Below are 27,506 nucleotides of genomic sequence, written 5' to 3'. Positions count from 1 at the left end.
CTTACATAGCAGTAAGATTTTAGCAGTTTATTTTGAGCATTACGAGGTGAAATTATGTTTTCACAATGACAACAGGAAAACAGAGCCTGCAAAATATTATTCCAAATGCTTTTCAAATCAGCAGCTAAGACACAGCGACTTACCAGCTGACCTACTGGAGGCACCACTCTTAGACCAGCTTGAAATGAAATGGTCACAAAACATACCACGGTGTTTTTGAAGATAACCTCAAAGCAGACTGACTTACTTGCTCTTTCCATGTAAATACACTGGATACTGAATTACCAAAGATCTCTAAACAGAGGAACATGACAAGATGGTACTCAACTCTCCAGAATGCATCTTCTTTCTTTGTTTTTGCCCTAAATTAACCCAAATCTGTATTTTAAATATTGAGCTCTATCTTGCATTTTCATTTAATAAATATTGATTAAAAATTCCCAGACAAAATGTTAAAAGCTCTTGTTTCCACAGCTGCAGGACACCAACTAGTGAAGGAAAGGAATGCAGTTGACATTGTTAATACAAGGAAAATACGATGCAGATTAGCATATATCTCATGCTCTAGAAAGCTCATGTCCTTCAACAGTCCGTAGTTATTTTTCTCTTCTGCTGCCTAAAATGTCTCTTGTGACAAAGTACGATGTTATTTTAACCTCAGAGCTGTTGTGAACTAAGCGCAGTTAAGACTATTTTACACTTGACAGCTTCTGGAGAATACATTAGAGCCACGGTTTCTTCATGCTCCACATCAAGCCTCCGTATTGAGCGAAGTGAGAGCTCACTATCCGACCAAACAAAAAAGCTCTACTCCTTACTGCTTGCAAGCATGACAGCAGTTAAATGTATCTCCATAACAACAGACTCTATAGCAACAATTTCCATTTCAGTTGTGAGGCCGACCAATTAATCTAGAGGTATATTGCAATGTTTGACTTTGCCTCAACAAAACTGAATGAAAATCAATAAATCAATAAATCAAACCAACATATATTCCACATAATGAACACCAGTTTGATTGATATGTTAGACTTGGAACATAAGAGTATGATGGAGCAGAAATACCATTTATTAGCTTAATCACTTAATAATAATAATAGGTTTTAAAGTAGCTCATTATATTCCATAAGCCAGATTCAAACTGTTCTCTTAACTAAACATATCCATGTTTTCTAATGAGATGTATGGTTTAAATGTTTAAAATTTATTTTGGTTCACATTTTAAGTTCAACAATTCAAAAAGTGCAGATAAAGCTAAGAAGCTGGATTGTGCTAGTCCATGAAATGGAAAATACCTTTCAAACGTTAGTGGGCACCAAGTCCAGGGGGTTATACTGGAGCTGACATGGAGTTAAACCTTTCTGAAGCCTACACCATAAACGTAAGGTGCTCAGCATATCATGTGGCAAACAAATTAATTCACAACGAGTGAACAAATAGGTTTGTTTCACTAGGAAATTCAAAACTGAATGCCAAAGAGAAAACAACTATAAACTGGTTCTCATTATTTTACTCGGCAGAATAGTAACCATCTTCTACACAACCACAGAGCCAAGAGAAGAAAGTTGGACTGATTTTCTTAGATTTATCAGCTGCTCACAATTCACAAATAATGAAGGTATCTGAATTTGAACAGTCTAAATCGTTCCATTTTCCAGAGCTTTCTATCACTGCACAGTCTTCGTTATTTAGATTATTTGGTTCTCCAGATCTCCAGTTGCTGTAAGTTAAAGGCCCACCGCTCAGGTACGTGAATCTGCCCTCAGTTTGTGCATCAGATATCCCAAGATAAGCTCGGCTTGAAGGGTTAACTAAGTTGCTTAAAGCTGCATTTTCAGCCTCATTCCTAGGAGAGGCAAGCACACTTCCAGCTTTTGCACACAGGGATTTTCCCTTTTCAAAATTATCTTTCTTTCCAGTTGAGACAAACATTTTTTTACCAACGTTCACAATGTCCTTTAAAGTCATGGCTAGAAGAAAAAGCAAACACCACGTTGAATTACACCATAAACTGATGATTCTGAAGTAACTTATCCATAATATCTCAATTATTACTAGTTTTTTGCTATTTAGTACAAGCAGACTACTTGTAGTAGTAGGCAGAATCCAACAGAAATTAAACTAAGCCTGGAGATACCAAATCCACATTTTAATAAAACGGGATTTTCACAAGGCTTGGATCACAAATAATTTTTAATGGTTTTTGTGCTCCCATTTTACAGCTCTTGAATCAAGATCTGAAGGAACTTCCTCCCTAAATCAAATTGCTAGCATGACAAAAAAACCTTGCCAGGTCTCAATGCAAAAATCAGAGACTAATTAAAATTCATGCAGAGGAACTGAGCTGCCATTAGGAGATATTTCATACCTATTAGCTTTAACCTGGGATCACAGAAACTAAAGGTAAGAGACTGTAACGAAAGTCAGAGTTTAAAACCAGAGAGCACAAAAAAAGACACAGAGGAACAGGTTTAGTGAGCCTGGGAAACTGAATATTTGTCTTGAAAACATTAATGATCAGGGGAGAAATAGATATCTATAGTTCATGTACCTGTCAGGTACACCCCCCCAAAAAAACCACCCCAAACCAATGGAAAGTGAGGGTCTTGCTCATTTAATAGATAAGACAAGGCTTGCAACAACCCATTTGAAATGCATTTGTTTCTTTAACAGACATTTATTTTACCTTACTGTCTTTAACAGGTGTTCAGGATTAGCGTCAAGGAGGTCTACCATCTTATAATAATTGTATGAGAAGTTCAAAAAGAAAACTAACATTGACTGTATCTTACCTTTTTTGTATCTGTTTAAGTCATCTTCCAGTACCCGGATTTTCGCTTCCAAAGCAGTTATTTGTTGGTGCAGGTCATCACTTACATCAACTAGGAATTAAGGGCATTATTTAGCAATTTATCTTAAAAATAATTACACCACTGCTTCCTTTCATCTAATATGATTCTATGTGTGAGAGGTTTGGTTTCCAGAGCAGAAACCATAGGCCGTGTTGCAGATGATAGAAACATGAGAGCTTTACTACTTACTTCCACGTTCTCCTTTTTGACCTTTCACACCTTGTGGTCCCACTTCTCCTTTTAATCCTGGAGGTCCTGCTTTTCCAGGCAAACCCTGAAGACCTCTCAATCCTTCTCCTAGAGTTTGATTCGAGAGAAAACAACTTAAATGTTCTCAGAGCGTGTTCTACCACCACGTTTCCTTAGTGCTTCAAGAGTCTTGAACTAAAGAATAGTTCAACAAGTACCAACAGTGTGCAGAAGACACAAACACTGAAGACCCTCTTAGGAAGATGACTGCAAATCCCAGCTGAGGATAGGGGGTAAAGAGATGAATATGCTCGCAAGAAAGGGATGATACTGGTATGGGAACGGGAAATGGATAATGTTGGTAGAGCTGTCTTTCTGCTTTAAGCTTTTCATCAACAAAATAAAGCCAATTCACGCCAATCAGAAAAGGAGATAATCCACAACATTAGAGGACTTCTTGGTCATCCATGATTTCCTAATACTCACTTGTCATCTTAAGTTTTCTACAATGCACTGTAAGATTACCCTGCACATTATGAATGATGAAATTCTTTTGGGAAATACTCAGTATTTGGGGTTTGTACACAAAACATCCTCAAATTCAAGGTGAATACTTATGAAGGCTGAAAAAAACAAACCACCCCATGTGGTAAATGCATTTTATCTCAAAGGAATAATTATTTGTAATATACATCTTGAACAGCAAAGAACCAAGAAATGGAGCATGGCCAGAAGTCCTAACTCCGTAAATAGAAGAATGTGACACCTAACAAAAACATCCTCAAGGTGTTACAACACTATATTAACTTATAGAGGTCCATAACATTTCATTTTGCCATTGCCCAAGTCTTCCAACCCATTCATTCTGTAAAACACCACCCCTACGTCCACCTGAAAATTGTTCCTGTAAAAAAATAATCATTTGCTAGAAACTGCATTACTTTGATGAAAAATCACTGTGATGCAAAATTCCTAACTCTATTTATGACAATGAAAATCCAATGTAACTAAAGCTTAGTTACTGCAGAAGTACACATGGTCCAAAGTAAGAAAGCCATTACATGTGAGCCAACCATATACTATAATATACTACCTAGAAAATTAGATAAAATGTAATAAAGGTCAAGCATACCTCTGAAGTGGTTATTTAATCAGGCCGTGATGGCTTCACATATTTCAGACATGATACTGCAGGGAGCAGACTGAGGATACATGATACTGAAAGTGTCTATACAGAACACTGACATACTTCATAAATTTTATGTCTTACGTCATATAATTGAATCATAGATTGGCTTGTGTTGGAAGGGACCCTAAAGATCATCAAGTTCCAATTCCCTGCTATAGGCAAAGTTTCCACCTACTACATCAGGAAGCCTGGAGCTCCATCTAACCCAGCCTTGCACGCTTTCAGTGATGCAGTATCCACAGCTTCTCTGGGCAACCTGAATAACTAAACACATATCAAGTGGTATTCATACTGATAGGAATTTGCTTGGATGTTGAAAAGTAATTAGCTAACTCTAAGAGGTGTAGCATAGACATGACATGATGATATAAACTTGGGATGAGTGGCTGACAGAAAAAGGCTGTGCTGCCATTCAGCAATACCTGGACAGACTGGAGAGTTGGATGGAAAGGAACCTTATAAGGTTCAACAAGGGCAAGTGTAGAGTTCTACATTGAGGGAGGAATAACTGCATGTGTCAGTGCAATTTAGGGGCTGACCTACTGGAAACTAACTCTGTGGATAAAGGTCTGGTGACTTTGTGCCAAAGAAGGCCAATGGTATTCTAGGGTGCACTATAAAGAGCGTGGACAGCAGGTCAAAGGAGATAATCTTCACCCTCTATTCTGCCCTAGTGAGACCAGATTCGGAGCACTGTGTGCAGCTCTGGGATCCCTAGTTCAATAAGAACAGGGATCTCCTAGAAAGAGTCCAGCAGAGGACCACAGAGATGATTAGGGGACTGGAACATCTCATATGAGCAAAGACTGAGAGATCTGTGACTGTTCAGCCTGCAGTACTGGAAACTGAGAGGGGATCTTATCAATGCTTGTAAATGTCTACGGTGCAGGAGATAAGTGGGGGCAGGTTCCTTCCAGTGGTGCCTAGTGACAGAACAAGAAATTCCACATGAAAACGAGGAAAAACTTCTTACTACATCCTATGCTGTAAGGAAAGATACAGTTCTGTGTGTACTCATTAAGTATTTTCTCAGAAACCATTTTATATCTTAGGAAAAGGTGGTGACTTTGTTCTACTGTGTGACAGAAAGCACTTCCTGATCTGTTTATTTGCAGCAACTGTTTGTCATATCGTGTCTTGGGGGAATTCAGTTGCTGGGACTTAGTTAATTTGAAGAAAAACAATTACTATCATTAGGTTAGTAGCCAACTTTAGCAAGCATGATTTCTGGTTTTGAGAGGTGGCCCCTGGAAAGGAAAGCAGATGTAATTTAGTAAGGTATGTAGGAAACTCTGTAAGCGGCTCAGAATATAAATGGTACATTGGAAATATTGTTTTATCTCCATTTTATGGGCCACTGTGAAAAATGTGACTTTATGTTTGTATGGAGTTTTTTAAAAATTTATTTATTACATACAAGTATCTGGAATAGAATTAAAAAGCAAGTGTTTATAGACAGCTTTCCACAAACTTGAAGAAGCTATAAAAGGTTAACAGAGCAGAGAAGAAGGAGAAAAGAAAAGCAGAAGAATAGAAAAGGCATAGAATAAGACTAAAGGGCTGAAAAGGAGCGTCAAAAATACACTACTCATAAATGCTGTGTACCTGGGTCTCCCTTTTCACCTTTGGGACCATCTCTTCCATCTCTGCCGGGTAATCCGTTGACTGCAGGAGCACTACACTGAATGATGGGACAGGAATACATTTTCTCTTCAGGTTTATCTGTGGTAAGTGAACTTGTTGCCATCATCAGTGATAGACAAAGTAGTACGGCAATGAAAGGCTGAAGAAGAGTCATTGCTAAGTCCACAAATCTGTGACAAATAAAGCAGAGTCGTATCACAATTTTCTCCATTTACATGACCATTTTAAAGGGCTGTCTAGGAAAGCGTTGCCTGCATAGCCAAGAAAATATACTTCAATCTTTGTTCCAAAGAGCAAGAACAAGGGCTAGTGTATGAATCATTTAATCTAGCCTCTGATTGTATCCTTATGTATATAAACCAAAAGACAAACAACGAAGCTTACAAAAATCTGAAAGTGTCGAGGTATAATAAAAATACCATCCATTTCACCATGCTGCAAATCCATTTTAATATATATATATATTTTCATTGCAAATTTAAACTTAAATAATTTCTCTTTACGCCAAATGATTCATACAGAATGACAGTTCACAATGAATCCTAAACTCTCCAGCTGCTTCATCTCTGCAGAGACTCTTCTCTCTACAGCTGTTAGCATTAGCGTGTGCTCAAACTTAGAGAGATTAAGATATTTCTTTTGATAACACCTTCAGAACTAGCAAACGCTGATAGCTTAAAGAAGAGAAATTTCAGGTGTACTTAGATAGTCATCATCTGATTGCTTCTCAGTTTCTCCTTCCACCCCTTGTATATTAATAAAGATACATTACTTCCTCAGTATCATGCCTCAGAGCTCAAGTTCTCTTCAGTCCCAGATCTGCAATACTTTGCTGCCCTCTCTGAGCAGAACAGTGACAGGCAATAACATCGTAAGATAAAGCTCTGCATTATGTTCTGATGAGCTGCAGCAAAATAATTATCCTCAGTTTTAATATGATTTTCAAATCTGATGCAAAAACGACCCATATGTTTTAACTGAAAACAAAAGCAAACAAACAAACAACAAAATGAAGCTACCACCAACATGATCTGACAGACTGAAAGGGTAAATGAGTACTAAGTCAACTGGCTTTATTTCCTCTCAGTTCTACTAATTAGCCTAAAGTAGGAAATACGTTTAAGGAAATATTGCCTTAAACGAGGAGATAAGGAGAGAAAATCATATCCAGCATGAATTTTGCTAATCGCTTTAGTATTATTTTTAATTTTAAGCCTCAGGAAAAATTCCCCATGGAGAACACCCTACTCTGTCTTGTTTCATCTGATAAAGTGAAATATAACATGCACTCACTAGCTTATCGCTTACTATCACTAGGAACAGAAAGCAGATGAGGAAGCACCACTTTTCTGCATACTTTGCTGTAGGCTCACATCCAAACCTGGAGCAACTGCAATTAAACATGGGAAATGACTTAGCTGACCAGTAATAACAGAGCTTGAATCCAGTTAATTTTTCCTATCCAGCATCACAGACAAAATACAGCTCTTCTCATCCATCCAAGTGCTTTTTCTGTTGAATTTTTATACTTGGCTCATTATTTGGTACCAAAGAAGATGCCACTTCTGTCTCTCACGAAGGCAGTACGAAAAGGTTCGCAATAATGGTCCAACAAAATAAATTTAAAACCAAAATCTCGCAGAGAATACTGTCACTACAGAGTCCCTAACACACAGACTGTTGTTGTTTTTGGCTGCCAGCCTTCTGAAGCTACCACCTGTTTACCTCTGAAGTTTTCCAAGATGATCGCTCCAAGTCTTTAGTCTAGGAGAACCAAAGGGTCTCTTTCACCTCTAAGAAATCGGTGGCAGAGTTTCCTGGCAGCTGTATCACTTCAAAAAGACATTAATGACAGTTTGTATCAACATTAGTTTGGATTTATTTATACATATATATATTTTTTAAAGCAAAATGTTCCCACTGTATCAGAAAAAATCTTAGGGATTTCCTAAAATAGGAAACACAGATTCTGCAATCCATATTTAAGTTTAGAGAGGATGGAGATTCCAACATGGAGAATGGCACCAAGTGTGGGTGCAGTAACACTCCTTGAGTCTCAAGGCTTACACAACTGAGGAATATTTAAGCAGAAAGATCAGAATCAGGCCCCGAAATGAAGCTCCTTTTATACTTAGGAGGTAGCTAGTTCTGGAAGTGATATCAGAACACCTATTTCGAGAGATATATCTCAAAAAATTCTTCCATTCCTCCATAAAAAACATATTATCACATGACTCACTGAATGAAGGTAAAAAATCAGGGAACTGATCCTGGAAGAGACAGGAGGCAAAACAGTCCTAATCGTGGAGCTGACACCTCTGAGTCATCAGCCCTGAAGCCTAAATTTGACAGAAAAGGACAGCCCTATTGAGTCAAATACTGGGTAAAGTGCTTTTCAAAAGTAAATATTACATTAGTATAGAGAATACTAAGGGATAGAATACTGTTAAATGGACAGATCACACCTTGCTAACAGTCTTCGTTAGTTTATTGTGCACCATTAGGGCAGCCACTTTCTAAGTGGTATGCTTGTACTTGCAAGGGTTGAAAAGGCCTCAGTACAGTTAAATACATATCACAGCAAAAGAGAGTTTTACTTACCAGCACCTTTACCTGCTTAGTGCACAATGAAAACCTTATCACTTCATTGGCTTTCCTGACAGCCAGTGTGACAGAACGTAGTAGAGAAGAAACAGAAGACGGGTGGATTTTTATCTGGAGGACCAGACTGCCAAGAGATAAAAAAAAAGTCCTTTACATTTCCACTAAGAGCCGTAATTTTGAGCTTTATTTGGGGTTTTCTGGCTTATCTCTGTCTTGCACAATCCCAGTGATCATCTACTCCAACCTTACCACCCCTATTTACAGGAATTGCGTATGACATTCTGCGAGTAAACCCTTTGCTCTTTGCCTGGCCTTGGATAGATATTGACTTTGTTACAGTACAAATGAAGAACAAAACAAAACAACCCCCCCACCACAGAGAGAGAGAGAGAGAAGAACAAAAAAAAACCAAACCCAACAACAACAAAAAAAAAAAACCAGGATATCTGAAAGGTATTCACTGTGACCGTAATGCTTTATGCCTTAATTCAGTCAATGGATTTATCTTCAAATAAGGACTTGGACCTGGCTTGACTGCAGTGACTATTTTTCCTGCAGTACACTCTGAATTATCCATGGGAAAAAAATTAGACAACTCAAACAGGTGCATTTGTGTGTAGATTAGAAAAGACAACATTGCATGAAGAAACAAATCCTAACACATAGAGTAAGTCACCTACTACTTCTTTTCCTATCAAGAAGTGATCAGGCTAAAATACTCAATGGAGTCTGCATGAAAAGTACAATAACAGGAATAGCTTGTCTTTGGGTGTATTGCCAAGGATAGTTCTGAAATAAGAGTAGTATAAAATGATACTCTGAGACTCCTCAGATGCTAGATGGCTCTAACAACTCTGCTTGCGTAAAACATCCTTACCCAGAGGAAGCTCTGATAGACATCTCCAGCTGAAAATATCAATTTAAACTCTTTCAGCCATGATTCAATGAAAACATTGAAAAGCCAACACCGCGAAGAAAACATTTCGAATTAGAGGTCTATTTCCCTTAATAAGAGGCTGGAAATTTGATATCGATTGGCTATCTTGGCGAAGAACTAGAATGTGGTATCCATATGCTGTCAACACTTGGCTTCCAGAGCTCACACTGTCACCCTGTAATCCACAAAAACTTATGGTTTATTTTGCCCCCGTTGAACTTCTGTTTCCTACCTGCAAGAACCAAAATGTGAATTAGACAGCGATCTCAGCAATTACCCTACTCCTAGTACTCACCAGCTCAGAACACTAAACATATCATGTGAAGCAAGAGATGTATTTGTCGCACAGAAGCAGTGGCACAGCAATATACTTATATGCATTATCCAAACCTTCAGGACTATTATAAATTCCTGAGTCAAATGACATATTAAAATCACAAGGGCAGACGATTCAGTATTCAAAATTATTAGAAGTTTTCTGGACCTGTGATTTCATATTATTTTTCTTCTCATTTCTATAAGGCCGTCCCCTCCTCTAGAAATACTCAGTTTGAGTACTGAGTTTCTCCCTGCTTAGATGCTCAAATATGCTTTCTTTCTGCATGTCATTTGGTTATAGGAATTGTCTGTCTGCTCTTTCGTATACAGTGCAGCTCTTCCAATTTTCTGAGAAGCAAACAGCCCAGCACGTGAGAAAACCTGGCTTTTGAAGTCTCAAAGTTAACTTTGGAGCCATCAGTTTTGAGTCCTCTTCACCAGCAGCAACGTTGTAAGGCAACAACAGAAGTGGGAGATGCATCCAATTATTTTCCTCACAGCATAGCAGGGTGACAGCTTCTAGAGGTTTGCAAAGGAGTGTATGGCTAAAGCAGCAGATAGAAATGCACAGCCAGCTCACTGATTCACTTTGATGTCAGACCAACAGTGTGCTCTTATCTCCAAACCAGGAGCTTACAAAGTATTTCAAACCTTACACTGAGACAATCAGAGGCAGGATTAAAGAGTTCTGAAGAACAAGACCCTAGGAATAACCTTATTTCAGATAAAAATCTCAGACCAGGCATTACGGAGCACAGTTCTTAACAGGTGCTCATACAGTGAGCATAATTAGAGCCTTTACACAAAATCTAAGCTGTCCTGTTCTTCTGAATTAATAGTGATTCATCCCTTTCCTGTGTAACCTACTATGCATCTATACTTCTGCACAGTAAGAAGAATGGAGCAGAGCTGAAGCTCTCTTTATTTTCAGTTGTCAGCCAGACACAAAGATTACATGGAAAGTTGTTCCTGGCGCTGGGTTTCTACCTTGAGGCCATCTTCACCAATGATTAAATCTTTGGATTTCCTGTACCCACTGCCTATATAGAGAACTTTTCCATTACTTGTGAAAGAGGTCAAAATTTCTACAGAAGAACTCACTAGAAAGAACGTCATAGTAAAAAACAAAAGCCAAAACACTGATTAGAAGGAATAGGAATAATACTGTAATCATTACTAGTCTCACCATCCACTGTAGCTGTTAGTACAAGCCACAATGTGCAAAAGTTTCCAATGGCTGTACATAATAATCAGATAGATGATAAACTAGGTACAAAGCTGAACGCACCTTCTTTTCTCTTAAACACTGAATGACTGCACTCTGGTCTGGAACTACACTTATAAACAAAAATGAACCCTGTTTCTTACTACAAACAGTCTCAATTGAGATGCTGATCCAAGCTTTGGAGTTTGTGAAACTGAACACAGAGACTTTAGAGAAGGTCTAAGAGCGAGATGACCTGATGCAGAGCGGGCAAAAAAAAACAACAACCCAGCAACAACAACAAAATACTTAACTTAGAAGAAGATCAGGCTTAAGATTTCAAACAAAGTTTACAGCTCATGATGAGCTTCCTCATTTAGGGAGCAGGCAAACAAGAACACATACACCAAGTTCCTCCTTTCTACTTGAAAATGAGCAGGTTGAGCTCTATGATACGTAAGCTGTAGAACGGTGCTTCTGCCAAAATAGGATGAGTTGTTCGTGTCTTTTAATTGACTAGTCAGTAAAGAATTCTAGAGGGCTTTCTTCATATTGCAAGTAAAAACTGTCAAACACTGGCCTCTCCAATATGCAACAAAAGAGGCTCGAATGCTGTTGATGTTTCCGAAGCTGTAAATACATTTTGCTTTTCAATTTAAGTGCATGTTGAGGAAGATTTTGTAATTGAGCAGGTAAGAATCCAGATAAGAATCCCACACAGACCTGATTATACAAGGCAGAATTAGGCTGTACTTAAAATTCTTCAATATGAGAAGTAAACCTTGCAAAGCACAGGATGGTTACTGAGACTAACCACTCAGGTTATGGGATCAACCAAACAACTGCGCTTAGCGTGTTTCATCAGGATCTTCTCTTTCTGTGTTTTAGTGATTCTAGAAAGGATTCAAAGTAATTAGCAGGATTCTGAGGGCAAAACAAAAGAAGCTAACAACTGAACTGAAAGCAGAGCTGATAATGGATTAAGTGGAAAGTAAGTGACCTCTGGTGGATGGACAGCAACAAGAGTGGTCAGTAGGTGTATGTACTCCTCCTTGGGAGAATAGGTTATTAATTTAACTACATTACATACACTGTGTTGAACATGACCTAATATTTTGACATAATCCAACAAACTTTCCAATGGAAATAGAATTATTAAATGCAAAAAAAAAACAAAAACTGGAAGCTAATGCCAGAACTTTAGAAACCTTTGTAACAAAAGGGATTATTGACTTTGCACATATTAACACTATACCTTTAATAAAGCGAAGTGAAGGCAATTCTTCAGATGATCTAAAAATCAGAAGAAAAGCTAAAGGAAACAAAATGATCCTTGGAGAGCATGTCAGTAACTCTGAAAAGCATGAGATTTTCACATCAGCGTGAGGTGGGGGAACCTGCTGCTTTCAGCACACACTGGTTGCTAATCACAGCCCCTGTACTAAATGGTAAGATTTTCTATACAGATGCATTAAAACACAGAATATCCCTACAGACCTCATCTATTTCCAACTAAGTGTCGTTGAACAGAACTGTAAGGTTTGGAATCCCCTTGATGCCATGTCCCAAAGAGGCTCACAGTACTATTTCAGGGCCTGTGTTTGTAGAGGGCATACACGTTCTGTGAGATCATGAACTCCATGAAGGTCCATGTAAGACTGCAAAGCCCTTCTTGGTGATTAGAATGACTTTCCCTTCCTACTGTTTCTCAATTTCCACCAGGAGTTAGAGCCTCGAGAGCTTCTCACACAGTTCTAACAGTGGATACAGAAGAAGGTTTGCTGTACAGAAATAACAAAGTGAAATTGTTCCCAAGGTAAACCAGTCTGTCTTGGCAACAGTTGTCCTGGCAACAAAGTCTCCTAGCAGAGCATCATGGCCGCTGATCCATGGAAAGCAATCCATGAGTCATTTTTTCTCAGGGCCAGGGAAAAGGGCTGAGAGCCCCCCACCATTTGGCTTTCCCCTCTACTCTAGTTGTGAGAGAACTCCCAGGAGTCACAGAAATTAACTGAAATGCTGTCTCTTCACTGTGGATCCGGGGCACAGTATTTTACCACATAAGAGATTTTTTCATTCCTTATTTTTGCTAGTCATGTGAAGGGATGGCTTAACTCTTCACTACGAAAGGAAAACTGCATTGGAAAATCACATTCAAAAACAAATCAAGACAGCCATGATAGCACTAAGAAAAGTACAGAGAGAAGCAGCAGAGAGCTGCATAGCTTTGGATTTCACACCTTCCACACAGAGTGCCACAGTCACTGATCTGTGCTAAGCCAAAGATGGATGCATGCACCAGATGGAATCAGAAGGAATCTGACCTGGAAGTTCTTGCCTTAGACATTGCATTCATGCTCACTTCTGACCAGCTGTTATCACTTGATTGCCTTCTGCTCAAGAGTCATTACTGCAAGTTTATATCACTCTAGGACAAGGCATGTGCAATATTAAGCACAGCTCTTTCATCTGCACAGCATATATTTAGCACTCATTGATTAAACAAGCAAGGGGTTGAGCACGGAGCAGAAACTTCAACTACCACAATTCAAACCCGTCCATTAAAAGAATCAGGAGAACTACCTGGGTCCATTCAGGCTCCAAAGGTCCGTCACGAGGGTGAAGATGAACAGGGCTGCCCCAGAGCCCACAGATCCAGCAATAGCAACAGTTGCAGCCATGTCACAAAAACTGATCTGAAAGAAACAATCCTATTTCAGAAAACATAACTTTTCAACAAAAGCATTTTCTTCTGGAACATTTCTCACCATTCATTCTAGTTGTTTGATGTGAACAATCTATGCATGAGATTGTTCTGTCATATTTGGGCACATACACTTTCATACAGGCAGAATGAACAATAATGTATTGGATGATAGCACAGCCATTGCATGAACTGAAATATACAGAAGAAGATTTGAAGCAGAGTAACTTTTAAAATCAGCTTACAATTCTTTTTCTATTACCTGCACAGTAAACATTCCAGGAAGCTGCTGGGCAGGTGGACTCCCAGAGACTTTCAAGGAGAGGGGGAAAAAAAAAGCACCAGTAATAATAAATCACATGGCTTGCAACTGCATAGTAAATACCTGCAGCTATGTAAAATTCCACTCCTAACCTAAGCTGGTAAACAACTTAGAAAAAAAAAGTAAGCACAGGCATAGAAAATATGAACCGACTACAAATCAGCTGCAAACACATTAAAGGCCTCTATTTGTTCAAATGCATTATTCATAGGGAATAATTTGAGCGTTAGTTGTACGCAATTTATGTTGCATAAACTTAAGCAAACACTTGTAACCAAAAGCTGATTTAAGAATTAATGAGCGATCCCTAAATAAAATTTTACTACTAAATAAATCCTTCTCTGAGTTGCAAAGCCATATGTTTCCTTCAGCATATATTCCAACATTTCTATTAGCAGCTAAACCTTGTAACACTGGGATCCTGACAAACACTTGATGCCATTTGAAGCTCTTGCTAAACAGAGGAAGAAACAATTGCTTCTGAGGTTTTAAGTAATTAAGGTTCAATAGTGACGCGACCTCATCGTAGTTTTGCTCTAAGCACTGAAATTTCTATTCTAGAATCAAAATTTACACATTTTTCAGTAAACAAAATCAGAGGAGAAACATCTTTTTTTCACCTGCCAAAGCATTTCCACTGACCATTGCTGTTTTACTCTGAGCAAAGACTTTAGAAACAAATATCTCATATTAAGAGGTACTGCAGCATAGCGTAGCGCATCCGCAGTCTGGATTGACATAGCACACTGTGCTTTTTAGTCACTATATGCCATTGGGAAATTCACATTTCACATGCCTTTTAGTCAGCTGTCTCAAAAATTTTTCACACACACCATGACAGCACTATGTCATTTTCTGTAAAAATTCAACAAGAAGACAGGTATTATTAGCAGCTAGATGGATGCACAAACAATAAATGCCGTCTCACAAAAGACTTCCTTATACAGCTGGGATATCCTTCTCCCCTCAATCCCTTCCTGTAACTGGCTGGCAAACTATCTCCCATGTGGGTATAGGAAAAGCACGGTCACAAGCCCATGCACCTGACTGGCTGCACTTACATCTCAGTCCACAGCTACTCTGAGCTCAGCACCAGCTACAGGAGAGCACGACGCCTAGCCCTGATTTGCACACATTGCATGCTCTTCTGCAGTAACTCTCATCTAAACTTTTAGGTTAGGTCAGACACAAGCAGGTTGTGCTGAAGCAATATCAAGGGAACACGTGAATTATGTAATGAGTACATAATAGATTTTGCAATCCAACTAAAAATGATACAATAAAACAGGAGCCAACTCACTCTCAGTTCTGTGCTTGCTACACTTCCATAACACACATCTTAGTCTTCGAAAAACATTTGGCAACGAATCCTAACGGGTCTTAAAAAGCAGTTGCCAAATAATATGGAAGAGTTGTCAAACTCAGGATTTTAAAACATTAGATTTTTCCAAAGAGATTGAACCAAATGTACACCAACATGACGACAGATGCAAAAATGGATTTGTTATGAGAGAGCTCCCAAATTCTCTAGTACTTCTCAGTCTTGTCTCAACAAATGGGAGTTTTCTACCTTCAGTATAATGATTGTTATTCTGTTAGACCTTTCCCTTGTAATGTCTGATCAATATTACGTAAGTTGCTCTGAAAGTAATGCCTCCTATTTATTTCCATGAAAACCACAACAGCCACAAAGAACACAATAACACTATTTGAGAGCAAATTCTCAGCTACAAAACGCTCTTTTTTCAACATAGCCATCACCATTATCTGTTTTTTCATCAGCCACGAAGAAGAGCCTGCATGCTGTGCCTGCACCGATGGAAGTGACTCACAGTCACCACTGCTGGAATGCGGCACCCACCGTCTCACTGTCTACCCATTTTCTTTTTATAAAGCCTAATTTTAATATATTAGCTTGAATGGTACATCTAAATGCAGAAATTATTCTGAAAAATGTGGAATAGATCCCCCCCAAACCTTCGTATATACCAGAGAAGCTCTTAAAAACAACTACCTTTTCCTGCCAATGTTTTCTAGCCAACGTTTAGATTATGATAGCATACTTTACACCTCTTCATACATAACTGTGAAATGACTGTTAAATGATAGATAAAAAAGGTCTTGGGAGGATTTATTGCCATTAATGTCATCCTCCAGTAAGAAATAATGTTCGTTTCCTTTCCTGAGTCTCTGCACAGCAGATGTTGTCTGCTTTTCTAAAAGGGCAGAACACAAGAAAATTAATTCTCACTGATGACAAAACGAATGATGGGAGAAAGTCATGTGGCTGACAAACCGCAGCATGGAATCCAAGCAGCATTGCTAAGACACTGAATTTGTTACCACGCTGCAGTAAAACCATAATGGGAACATCATTTATGTAGTGCAGCTGGAAACGTTTCTCATATCTGATACGTATATTAAGCAACATGCACATTTATACCTGTGACAAATCACCAAGGGGCAGATAGATCAGAGTCAGAAAATGTAACAGTATCCAACTTGTCACTTACGCTCTTGTCCATTGTTCTCTTTTTATCACACGATTCATTTCTACGAATTCCTGGCCCGACTGACAAGGATTTTATTACTTACATGCCTAAGCAATTTCTTCTGCCTGTACACCATTTATTCCAGGTAACGGTTTCATAATGCTTAGATGCTATTTATTCTATAGCACTGCTCTGTGTGACTTCCTCAGAGAAGCAAGCAGTCCAATAGCTTGGCAATGGAGAGCTTCTGAAGTCTCAAGTTTCACTTTCAACAAGGATCCCTTTGAGATAGCGTTTATATTGCAGGGTTACTAAGATCATGGAGAACGGCTTCAGCAAGAACTCAGAGGAAGTGGCTTTAAAGAATGTTATATCTTGAAGGAATATTCCATCTCTTGTATGCAGTAATCAGCTGGGGTTTACATCACCAGTGTTATCACCATAAGCCACGCAATAACTTGGCTGGGTAGCTCAGCTGTGGACAAAACAAAACCCGCAACCCCTTTGGTATCCACATTGCTTGCAAACCAAAACTCTGAATCTGATTAATCTGTTAAGGTTCATCTATATGGGGGAAGTAGCCAATGGAAGCTGCTGTACACCTGCTACACCAGCCTGTCTTACCTCAACAAGGACCTTATCTGCATCTCTCACCCTGAAAACAGAGAATTCCTTCTTTTCTACCATGTTTGTGTACTCTGTGAGGCATCCTTCTATAATAAGCTACTCCTTTCATCTTTTGTTTCCTTTCAGAGAAGGCTGAACAATGCTGCTCAGCACTTCCCAAGTCTTCAATTACTGCCTTTGTAGGACCACATCCTTAATAATTCGTGATCCAATGAGGAGTTGAATCAATGAAGCTGAATAAGTTGAGAAGATACAGTACAAATAAAGCAAATCTATACTATCGTTCCAGGGCATTGTAAACACACAGATTGCTCTTAAAACTGCTAGACATTGGCCATAACAACTAGAAGGAATCTCTAATCTTTTACTATAGATGTAAGACACAAAATGTGAACTTTACAGACCTTAAATGGAATTCCAAACCTGAATAGGTTACAAACATTTGGATGAGTGCATTTATAATCTTAAATGAATTCCTATACTTCCCCAAGTAACATCTTTTTAAGTCTTCCTTCTGGCTTTAATGAGATATTTTTTTAGGTGAAAAGGTGATATTGCTTTCTGTGCCAATTTGCCCAATCATGCTTTGTAAAATTACCTGATAGGAGGAGGCATAAGAACAAGAAATATTTCTGAGCTATGCAGTGGATTTCTTCTTTACGGGTAGGCTAATTTAGACAGAAGCCAACGCTCCTTTTAGACTAAGCAGCTGTGCTGACATAGGCATACTGAAAGCATATAAATTACAAATTCAGGAAGAACTGCCATTTCTCTTCTGTAACTCCTGAATAGCAGTTGCTACGTGTTAAGGTGTGAAATCACAAACTTGACTACCTCACCTAATTTCTGAATGTACTGGAATTACTGGAAAATGTGAAGCGATTATATTTTATTTATAGCAGAGTCGCGATGACGAATCAGCATTACCTTAAGGTAAAATGATTACTGTGTGATAATGCTGGCCTTATTAGAGATATGTCAAGACTTCTGTCTTTATGACTAGCTTAAGCTGGAAGGCTCCTCTGGCTGGAAAATTGCTACAGTTATACTTCAGTCTCTATCCTACTGTAGTACCCTAAAAATTCCTTTTGCCTTACATTTGTATAGAGTGGCATTAGATACCCTTGCCAATGACACATCTAGGTAACAAAATGTGGAAAGCAAGACAAGTACATGTCCTGAGAAGACAATGACAAGAAAAGAATTGCGTGCCAGCACGGCATACTCCCCGAATGTTTCACAAGAGGCATTTCCACCATCCTCTCTAGGCTGCTTACAGTGAGACTATGACAAGTACCTATGCAAAGCCATGGAGAAACTCAAGATATTTCATAGAAAACTAAGTTAGAAGACATACTAAAAAAATCCTAATATTCAGAAAGACCAAGGTAGAGTGTATAATTCTGGGAGATGGTTTTTTGGTGAAGACTAATAAAGTGATTTGCTGGCTGGAAAAGGTAAGCCTGGCTTGACTCATGCCACTACAGCCATGCTGTTGATGAACAAGGCTGCTTGTTTGTGACCAGCGGCTCCTTTTCTCTTCCATAATGTAACAGATGAGCAATTAAAGTCATCGCCAGTGTAAAAAACCTGAGAAATGGAGGGGAAGGTCTTGCTTGCTAGAATCACAGAGGTTTAAAACTTCTGCCTATTTTCAGGGACCATGTACAAGCACGCTGCCACAAATGGCATTATTCTCTCATTCTTTCTTCAGAAAAAGAATTGGATTATATGACCTTTCGCAACATTCAAGCAGCCCTCTCTTCTGTACTGCTATTTTTCCATTGGTTTAATGCCTTAATAGTATTTTCTAGTGAGCAGCTTCATTTCATGAGCGCTCAATCTCTCATGACACATCAATTAGAGTTATAACACTTTATGAACTTGGTAGTGGCGAATTTTCAGACATTCATTTAAGTTAAAAATCTGATTTCTTTCTTCCAGCCACCTAAAAACTCCAGATTTCTGCAGAATTTGGCAGGGGTCAGAACGACAGATTCTTCCAATAGGTCCAGACACATTTTCATACCCAATTGTGTGAGTTTCAGTGTAAGCACTTTACATTGTTTTAATACCGAAGAAAAATTCTTCAACTTTAAGCCATTAAGCTCATATATCCAGATGAAAATGATGTATTTTTTTCCCCCTAATGTTTTGACTGTACTTGCTAAGGATGTTGGCTGAGAGTTCCCAGATAGTTAATGAACTTCTCCCTCATTACTAGCAACAATTTATACTGAGTAGAGTTCTTACATCTACATATTTTCCCTTATTTTGCTCTTCCCTGCTTGTTAGTATTACAGAAAAAGAACTATTTGACATGTGAAAGCTCCTTAGAACAATACTTAAAAGGGGAATATCCACCCACAATCTGCATGGTGTTTGCATGTTCCTCTAACCTTTCACCAGTTACTCATAGGAAATCAGAAGATGTTATAAACCTCCCAGATAGCTGCACTCACAGATCCTCTAACCATACTCCACTTGGCAAGCAGAGCTGTATTACGCATTGTTTTAAAGAACAATAGTGGAACACAGTTGCAAGCAAGAAAAATTAGAGAAATCAAGTTTTCTGAACCTGAATCCTTTCTTTTCCCCGATATCCCCTATATTTTTGTCTGGCTTCCTGTTCTCAGCAAGCACACAGCCTGGCATGGGTTTGCAGTGCTGGAACTGTCACCAGGAGCTTCTTCTCATTCCTGGGGCTGCCATGTCAGCACTGAATACAGTGGCACAGCTCAGTCATCTGCTCTGGAAGAGGCAGTGAAAGTCACTGTCAGAGCTGTTGGCTCTCCTCAGCTGCTCATGCTACATAATGTGTCTATACTTGTAATCGGGTTATCTAGATTTACCCGTGATAGGGGCTGCTGCCCCTGGAAGGAGGGAAATGAACAAAAACAATGGCAGCAATCTAAGGAAAGAACTTATTTTACTAAATACAAATAATATTGGAATACAAGGTGACACAATATGATACAATATAACTACAACTACTAAATCAAACAAGACAGAGAAAAAAGAAAGAGAGAAAAAGAGTCCCTGAGAACCAGGGGGGCCTACTGCGATCTCTAGGTGACAGGCTGGAACGTTGCTGATAGAGGGAGACGGCAGGGATGGAGCGCTCCAAAGCAATAGACAGAGCGAAAAGAAGGACGTTCCAGCCTGGGAGTGAGATTATATATGTGTCCTCCTCCTCTGGTGATTCGTCTCTGGCCGCATCGTCCCCTGGGATATGTAGTTCTCCTCCAAGAGCTGAGTACTCGGGATGCTGCCATTCCACAGATCTGGAGCACGAACCTTCCACACTTCCACATACCCTCTGCTACACTTCCGCATACCCTCTGCTACACTTTCTTATACCACCAAAACAGTTTACCACTATTTGTACCCTCAGTTAATGATTCATACCGCACATGATGTCATGATGTAGAATATTGACAGCACAAAACCATGACAATACTAAATGAAGATGGCTTGATTACCACCTTTCATCCTGATTTGCTGCTGTTTAATAAATAGCATGAATACTCCTGGACAGCTCTTAAGTTATTCCTTTAAGTAAGAGGTACTTTTAAAGATTCATATTATGTTTCAAAAATCACTTACATTTTGGAAACCAAACGTGGCAAATGTAGACTTCATTTCATCTCCCTGCCAGAGCCTTGGCACATACGTACTCCCAGATGTATTCCTCCTTGCTCACAGTTAGTCTGCACTGTCCCCTGAAAATAACAGGCCTTCAGAAATAGGGCAGGCATCCAAAATGCTTGGAAGCCTCTATTCCTCGAGTGTTAGGTGATGGGCTTGGCAAGGGCTAAAGAGCCTGGTAATTATGGGAGTAATTCTGGTAAGCCATTAAAACTGCAAAATTCAGCCCCTGTAATTCTGTACCTTTATATTCTGCTTTGCTGTTTGACTCTTTAACCAGAGCGAATGCCCAATTGCAACTGAGCTCAAAGTTGCTCTGAATTCACAGAGTTAATTCAGACAAAGCTGCACTAACAATCGATTTACTAAACTTAGGGCTTTGCAATTAGCAGCCAAGAAACAGACAGGCTGGATTAGTTGCATATACACTTATCTACCCAACTGTGAAAAGAGATGCACAGATAAGCTACACTGTGAGAATAACAATATAACCAAGCCTAGTATTATAAAATCTCAGTAATAAAGAGATAGTACATTAACACACTACCTGTAAAATAGAAGACCAGGAATATGGCTTGCTTCACATGTGTTTAATGTGGTGTCACATGTTATGCTAAACTCGGCATTATTTTAGAAGACAGAATAATCTACATAAACACAAACTGAGTCATAACGAAATCAAAGAATCACAGAATGGCCTGGGTTGAAAAGGCCCACAATGCTCATCCAGTTCCAACCCCCTGCTATGTGCAGGGTCACAAACCAGCAGACCAGGCTGCCCAGAGCCACATCCAGCCTGGCCTTGAATGTCTCCAGGGATGGGGCATCCACAGCCTCCTTGGGCAACCTGTTCCAGTGTGCCACCACCCTCTGGGTGAAAATCTACCTCCTAGTAACTAAAGTAAACCTCTCCTGTCTCAGTTAAAACCATTCCCCCTTGTCCTATCACTGTCTACTCTCATGAACAGCCATGACAAATTGAAAACTAAAGGAAAAGAGAACTTCTAGTTATTTACTCAGTAATTTTTGCTTTGCAGAAGTTGTAGCGAGCTAAGTGCAACATCCCATCCGCCTGAGGAGCATTTATTAAAATGATCCCTAATTTCTTCCCGTAACACTTTATTTTGGATACATTTAAATAATTTATCTAAATGAATAATCCAAAAACGGTGAACGCCTATGCTAGAAAAGCAAGGGAATTTCAGCTGATAGCTAATTAACTGATACAGCTACAACATGGTATAGAATAGCATGTGTCATTATCCGACTTCCAGAGTAACGGGTAATAACAGAAACAATGTGTAAACTACTGCAGGCTAACGGTTAAACCAATGCAAATACTGCATCCAAGACTGATCAAAAGTCCTATAAAAGCAATGACAATAGCTCCATGGACCATAATGGCTTTGCATCATGCCTCTGTCAGAGTCAATTTGAGTCATGCTGAACTTAGCAGTAAAACCAAAATCTGAGAACCGAATGAAAAGGACTTCTTTTCCTGACTTCATATCCTTCAAATCACATCTGGAATTCCTAGTGTTGTTTCCATGCTCCCAGCTGTCACTTTACTGTCTACTGTAGGAAAATGGTACCTAATCACAGGCTGCTGTGGAAGATGTTCTACAGATGTGTCCACATGGATATTATAATTCAAGTGTACAGGAATTTTCAATCTTGAGCAATCACTTAAATGAGATTTACAGTCCTACATGATAGAAACAGTAGTTTATGGATCAACTGAAAAATAAATTTGAGCCAAGAATAAACATGAAGTTAATAAATGTGACTTGCGGAATCGCACATCCTGATCCATTTTTTTCTCCTTTAAGAACATCTTCCCCATTCCTTCATTTTAGAGTTATTAGAAATACATTCACTTCCTGTTTTAGTAAGCTGTGGATTAGAGCTAGCTGTTACCATTCAGGAATTGCACCTGAACAGGAGGACGTGAAACCGGTGCAACTGTTTATCAGCTCATCTGCAATTATGGTATCTAGATGCCAAGTAAACTACACATTTTCCAATACTACAAAGAGCCCAAATACATGCTGAACATCTACAACAGAATACAGATGTGTATATATGCATATATAAACTCCGGGATTCATAAATGTGTTATCAGTTTCTGGTCATTTAACACACCCTGTTAAATGACAAATCTTCAAACATTTGCTTGTGCTTGGAGGTTCCTTACTTGACATCCATACAAAGAGTGAATTTGCAGAATTTTTCCTCTAAGGCACTCACTATTTGCAGTAGCTGCATGCTTAACATTCGACTGCTTCTATTTAAATCCTGTCATTTCTGTGCCACAGTTATTTTTGCAATCACAACCTCCAGGTGGGCAGTGTTTTTTTTTTTTTTTATAAGAAAAGGGACCGCTGTATTTGCATCTTCATGTGCATGCTTTAAAACTACCATTCTTGCAATATTAATACTCTACTATCACAAGTGGAACAGGTTGCCCAAGGAGGCTGTGGATGCCCCATCTCTGCAGGCATTCAAGGTCAGGCTGGATGTGGCTCTGGGCAGCCTGGGCTGATGGTTGGTGACCCTGCCCTGCACACAGCAGGGGGTTTGAAACCAGATGATCATTGCGGTTCATTTCAATCCAGGCCATTCTATGATTCTTCCATGAACTGTCTCCTTGCCATATCAAAAATTGTACTCAATTGTGCTACAAGTTTCCTGCATTAACAGCCCATATTTAGAGCTACATGTTGTACTACTTTGAGGATAGGGAAAGAATTAAAAACCACTGCTAGTATTCAAAATATTGTTATGACTCAACATTTAATATCTAAAAGGCTCAAAAGGTTTTAGGGAAACAAAGCCTTGCTGTTTTACGTACTGCTTCATCTTTAAAGAACAGAACTAAAAGATAACAGAAGACATCAGTTGCTTAAGGTTGTGAAGGGCTTGGAGAATGTGCCCTATGAGGAGAGACTGAAGAACTGGGGCTGTTCAGTCTGGGGAAAAGGCTGAAGGGAGACCTTACTGCTCTCTTCCAATACCTGAAAGGTGCTTACAGGGGGAGCAGGGCTGGTCTCTTCTCACTGGTGACAGGACAAGGATAAATGGCCTCAAGTTGAACCAGAGTAAGTTCAGGTTGGATATCAGGGAAAACTTCTTTACTGAAAGGGTTGTTAAGCACTGGAGTAGGCTCCCCAGGGAGGTAGCTGAGTCATCATCCCTGGATGTGTTTAGAAACCATTTGGATGTGGTGCTGAGGGACATGATTGAGCAGAGGGTTGTTAGAGCTGGTAATTTGGTTAGGTTGTGGTTGGACTCAATGATCTTTAAGGTCTTTTCCAACCTAGGCAATTCCATAATTCTGCAATTCTATGCTTCAGAGAATTTTTAATATTAAACCATCCATTAGACTTTGGCAGTTTAGACATATACGTGTACTCTATGGGTTAAGAGTCAGGAACTTCGGCTTCTCAGTTGTACCATTTCACAATAAGCAGGACTTGCACCTACCTTTCTCAACAGCATGGTCATAGAAGATGAAAAACAGTGCAGAGTGATGACACTGCACAGAAAGAAAAGGTGAGATGAGCTGACTGTCTCTTCACCTAGTTCAAGTCATCCTGGACACTCTCTTCTTAAGGTGGTTCATTTCCATAGGCCACAGGACTCTGGGGAAAAAAAAAAAAAAGACTCTCAATACAATGTACTTCAAAATGTGTTTTTTTTTTCCTACTCTCAATTTAAACAAGCTCTTTTCTTGCTGCTCTCTTCCCACATAAAACACAGATTACTTGTGGATCAAGCAAATACAAGGGCTATGAAAGCTAGACCATGACATTGCGAGAGACTTGCTGAAGTGCTCACTGATGCCAATGCTAGCGCACCCTCTCAGACTAGGGAGGCTTCAAGGTCAATTCTGTAATCCCAGATTTGAAGATAAGTACACTAAAGTTGTCCAGGTGCTCTGTTTGAGAATTATCTGAGGTATTGAAGTTAGTATTGTAAGGGTATAGAAATCATACAATTTAGAACAAAATGCTTTTTTTCAGTAAGGATTAACCTGAACACGCCCATAGAAACTTAATTTTAAAATAAGAGTTTTATTTTACTGGAAAATTTCCCTGTAAGGATGTGTACAAACATTCCTCTCTATCTGAGACAAAGAGGCTGGAAAGTGAAGCAGCAAGATACAGAGTAACTTGGAAAGAAAATACAGGATCCTTCATAGTCTGAACTGAATAAAGTATAATTTAGGTAAAAGTATTCTACTGAGGCAGTGAATTGAAATAAATGAGTTAGATCACCATATGCAGTAGATTAACTAAAGCAATTTACTCGATTATAATATCTGGGAATCTAGAACACAAGATTCATACATCAGACAAATATTCCTCAAATATATTTTCATGCAAATTCCTGTTAATCATTTTTTCAGACTTGAGTTATTGGCTTCTTATTTGTTTTTCGCTATTATCAGCCAAGCACGTGTGCCAAGTTCTGGTTATCTAGGCTTTGTTGTAGAGAAAACTAATCACTTACCTTGCATGAAGGATTGCTGAAGCATAGCTTGATTATTAATTTTCACAAGTTCAACTAATTTTTTTGGATGACAAAGTTGTTTACCATACGATGCAGAGTAAGGCTATTCATTCTTGGAAGCTTTAACTCAATTTAATACACCTCCAGCAAAAAATATATACCAAATCCAAAAAATTCAGGCTTCAAAAGCCCATTTTTATTTACGGTTAATGAAAAAAATCATGCCTACAATGTGAAAAATTTGCCAAGGCTGTCAATAACCAAAAGCTCCATCTGCGCAATGAGCAAAGAAAATACAACGCAAAGAAATTAACCATACAGAAGAAAACCCAAACAAAGTTTATTTCATGCCTAGATCAAAAACAAGTTCAGAAAGGCCAGCGGATAAAGACTATGTGAGGTTATATGTGCATGTGTATACACACGCTTTTTTATACAGTAAATTGTTTGAAGTCCTATAGTCTTGAAGGCTCTTGTTATTTTGGAATATAACAAGGGGTTACAATCAAGAACAGATTCGAGAGTGTTCTGGTCAAATGGACGCCCTTTGGAACTGTCTCTGTACTTAACAGCATTTAAGAAAACTGAATTCTACACTTTTACAAATAACAAACAAACCTGCAAATTGACCTTAGTAAGAGTAGTAATTAGGAAGTGAGAAAGCTGAGCTTACTCTAACGGGAATCCCCTTGAAACATGTATTTTATAAGGAACAGGGAGGACAGATGCTCATGTCACGCATTAGTGTTGGCAGTCCAGTGTCCTTAATAAAACTCAAAGAAAAAGACCATTAAAATTCCTACTTCCAACTATCAACAGATTACAGGTAAAAATTACAGAACTGTTGCTACCCATCACATGGAAAGAACGCTGTTTTTTGATTCTTTATTTTCCCTTATGACGGGCTGTCAAAAGCAAAATAATTACATAGGCCAACTATAAGGGTGCTTTTTCCTCCAGAGAGAGATAGTAAAAGAGATAAAGGAATATCAAAAGAAGTTCATCCTAGTGAAGTATCTCATCAGTGTTGGCTCACTAAGTGATACTGTGGAGAAGAAACATGAGTGAGGTCTCTAATCCTTCGGTGACTCAGCAGCTTTTTCCATTTTCCTCCCCTATGATTGTAACTGAAGGGAAGACCTAATGACATATGATGGTCCATTAATTACACTAAGTCGCTACCAGGGGTTCTATTTCAAGCCCAAACTGAAGAGATAAAGAGAACAAACTCATCCCCTTGGTGAAACACTTCAGTACCAATGACTAGAAGCAGCATATTCTGTTGCTCAAACATCTGATGACTGCAACTTCCATCTGTGCCTTGTTGAATTCTGGCAGCAGGCAGGATTATTTAGTCTATTCTTGTTCAGCCAGCAGGAAGACTTTGTTATGGCAGGAAATGTGGGACAGCTTTCACAAATGGAGGCAGCTTTCAGAACAAATTAGTAACCAAAGAAATAGGACTCCACTACAATGAGCTGATGACCTGCTTATAGGTCATAGGCAGACTAGGCATGAAACAGAAATTGGAGCAATTTGTGATGTAGGATACTTAGATTTTGATTTGGCATACATCACTGCTTCTTCAGTTGGTTGTGGAACATTACTCTCGTGTACTGGTAAAACTAAATCTTTTTCTGTTTAATAAACAAGAACGGCATCATATGACACCAGTGGAGATGAATTAAACTTTACTTCTTAAACAAAGTCTGTCCCAACCAAAGCAAAAAAAGCCAGTAAGATAGTCACACTTACCTGGTGTGTCACCTATCAGCAGCTCCAAGTCTTTCTTTTGGAAATATTAGCTTGCACTTTGTTCCTTCCACCAAAATACATCTTTAGATGTATTGTCATTGTTGAAGATTGCATATGTAAATTAAGTATGAGCAATCCAGAATTTCATTACTTAACTATGCCCTATAATTAAGGGATTAATCTTCAAAGCATTATGGAGTACACGTACAAATTCATAGAGAGAATGAAAGGATTATAAAGGATAAAATCCATACACAGCATAATAGATACCACAAGTGAGTGGTGATAATCAAAAGATGCATATATGCTAAAGCTATATACGTGCACGTAGATAACACAGCATGCGGATCAAGGAACCACTGTTCTTCTCATCCTCAGTTACAGTTATTTATTCAAGAAATTCAGAAGGTGAGAATTTCCAATTTACCGTGCTACCCTCCTGCAATGTTTTTTGACTATTAAGTTAAAATATCTTCCTTTCCACTCACCCTTATTATGACCCAAGCTAG

General features: G+C 38.9%; 1 protein-coding gene across 1 annotated transcript in view; it reads right to left on the bottom strand.

Annotated features, from left to right (window-relative positions):
- LOC140253690 (mannose-binding protein-like) overlaps positions 1–27,506 on the bottom strand; it is a 175,890-nt gene continuing 148,384 nt past the window's right edge. Inside the window, 10 exon segments of the mRNA XM_072339431.1 lie at positions 1–1,970; positions 2,793–2,882; positions 3,042–3,149; positions 5,836–6,013; positions 8,476–8,563; positions 8,565–8,602; positions 9,590–9,647; positions 13,521–13,633; positions 20,689–20,804; positions 24,214–24,371. Of these exon segments, the coding sequence (XP_072195532.1) occupies positions 1,597–1,970; positions 2,793–2,882; positions 3,042–3,149; positions 5,836–6,013; positions 8,476–8,563; positions 8,565–8,602; positions 9,590–9,647; positions 13,521–13,633; positions 20,689–20,724 (1,083 nt within the window). The 5' untranslated portion in view covers positions 20,725–20,804; positions 24,214–24,371 and the 3' untranslated portion in view covers positions 1–1,596.

The sequence above is a fragment of the Excalfactoria chinensis genome, chromosome 6, assembly GCF_039878825.1.
Source record: "Excalfactoria chinensis isolate bCotChi1 chromosome 6, bCotChi1.hap2, whole genome shotgun sequence".
Lineage (NCBI taxonomy): Eukaryota > Metazoa > Chordata > Aves > Galliformes > Phasianidae > Excalfactoria > Excalfactoria chinensis.
Note: the sequence above shows the minus strand (reverse complement) of the source record. Positions and strands in the feature narration are given on the sequence as shown.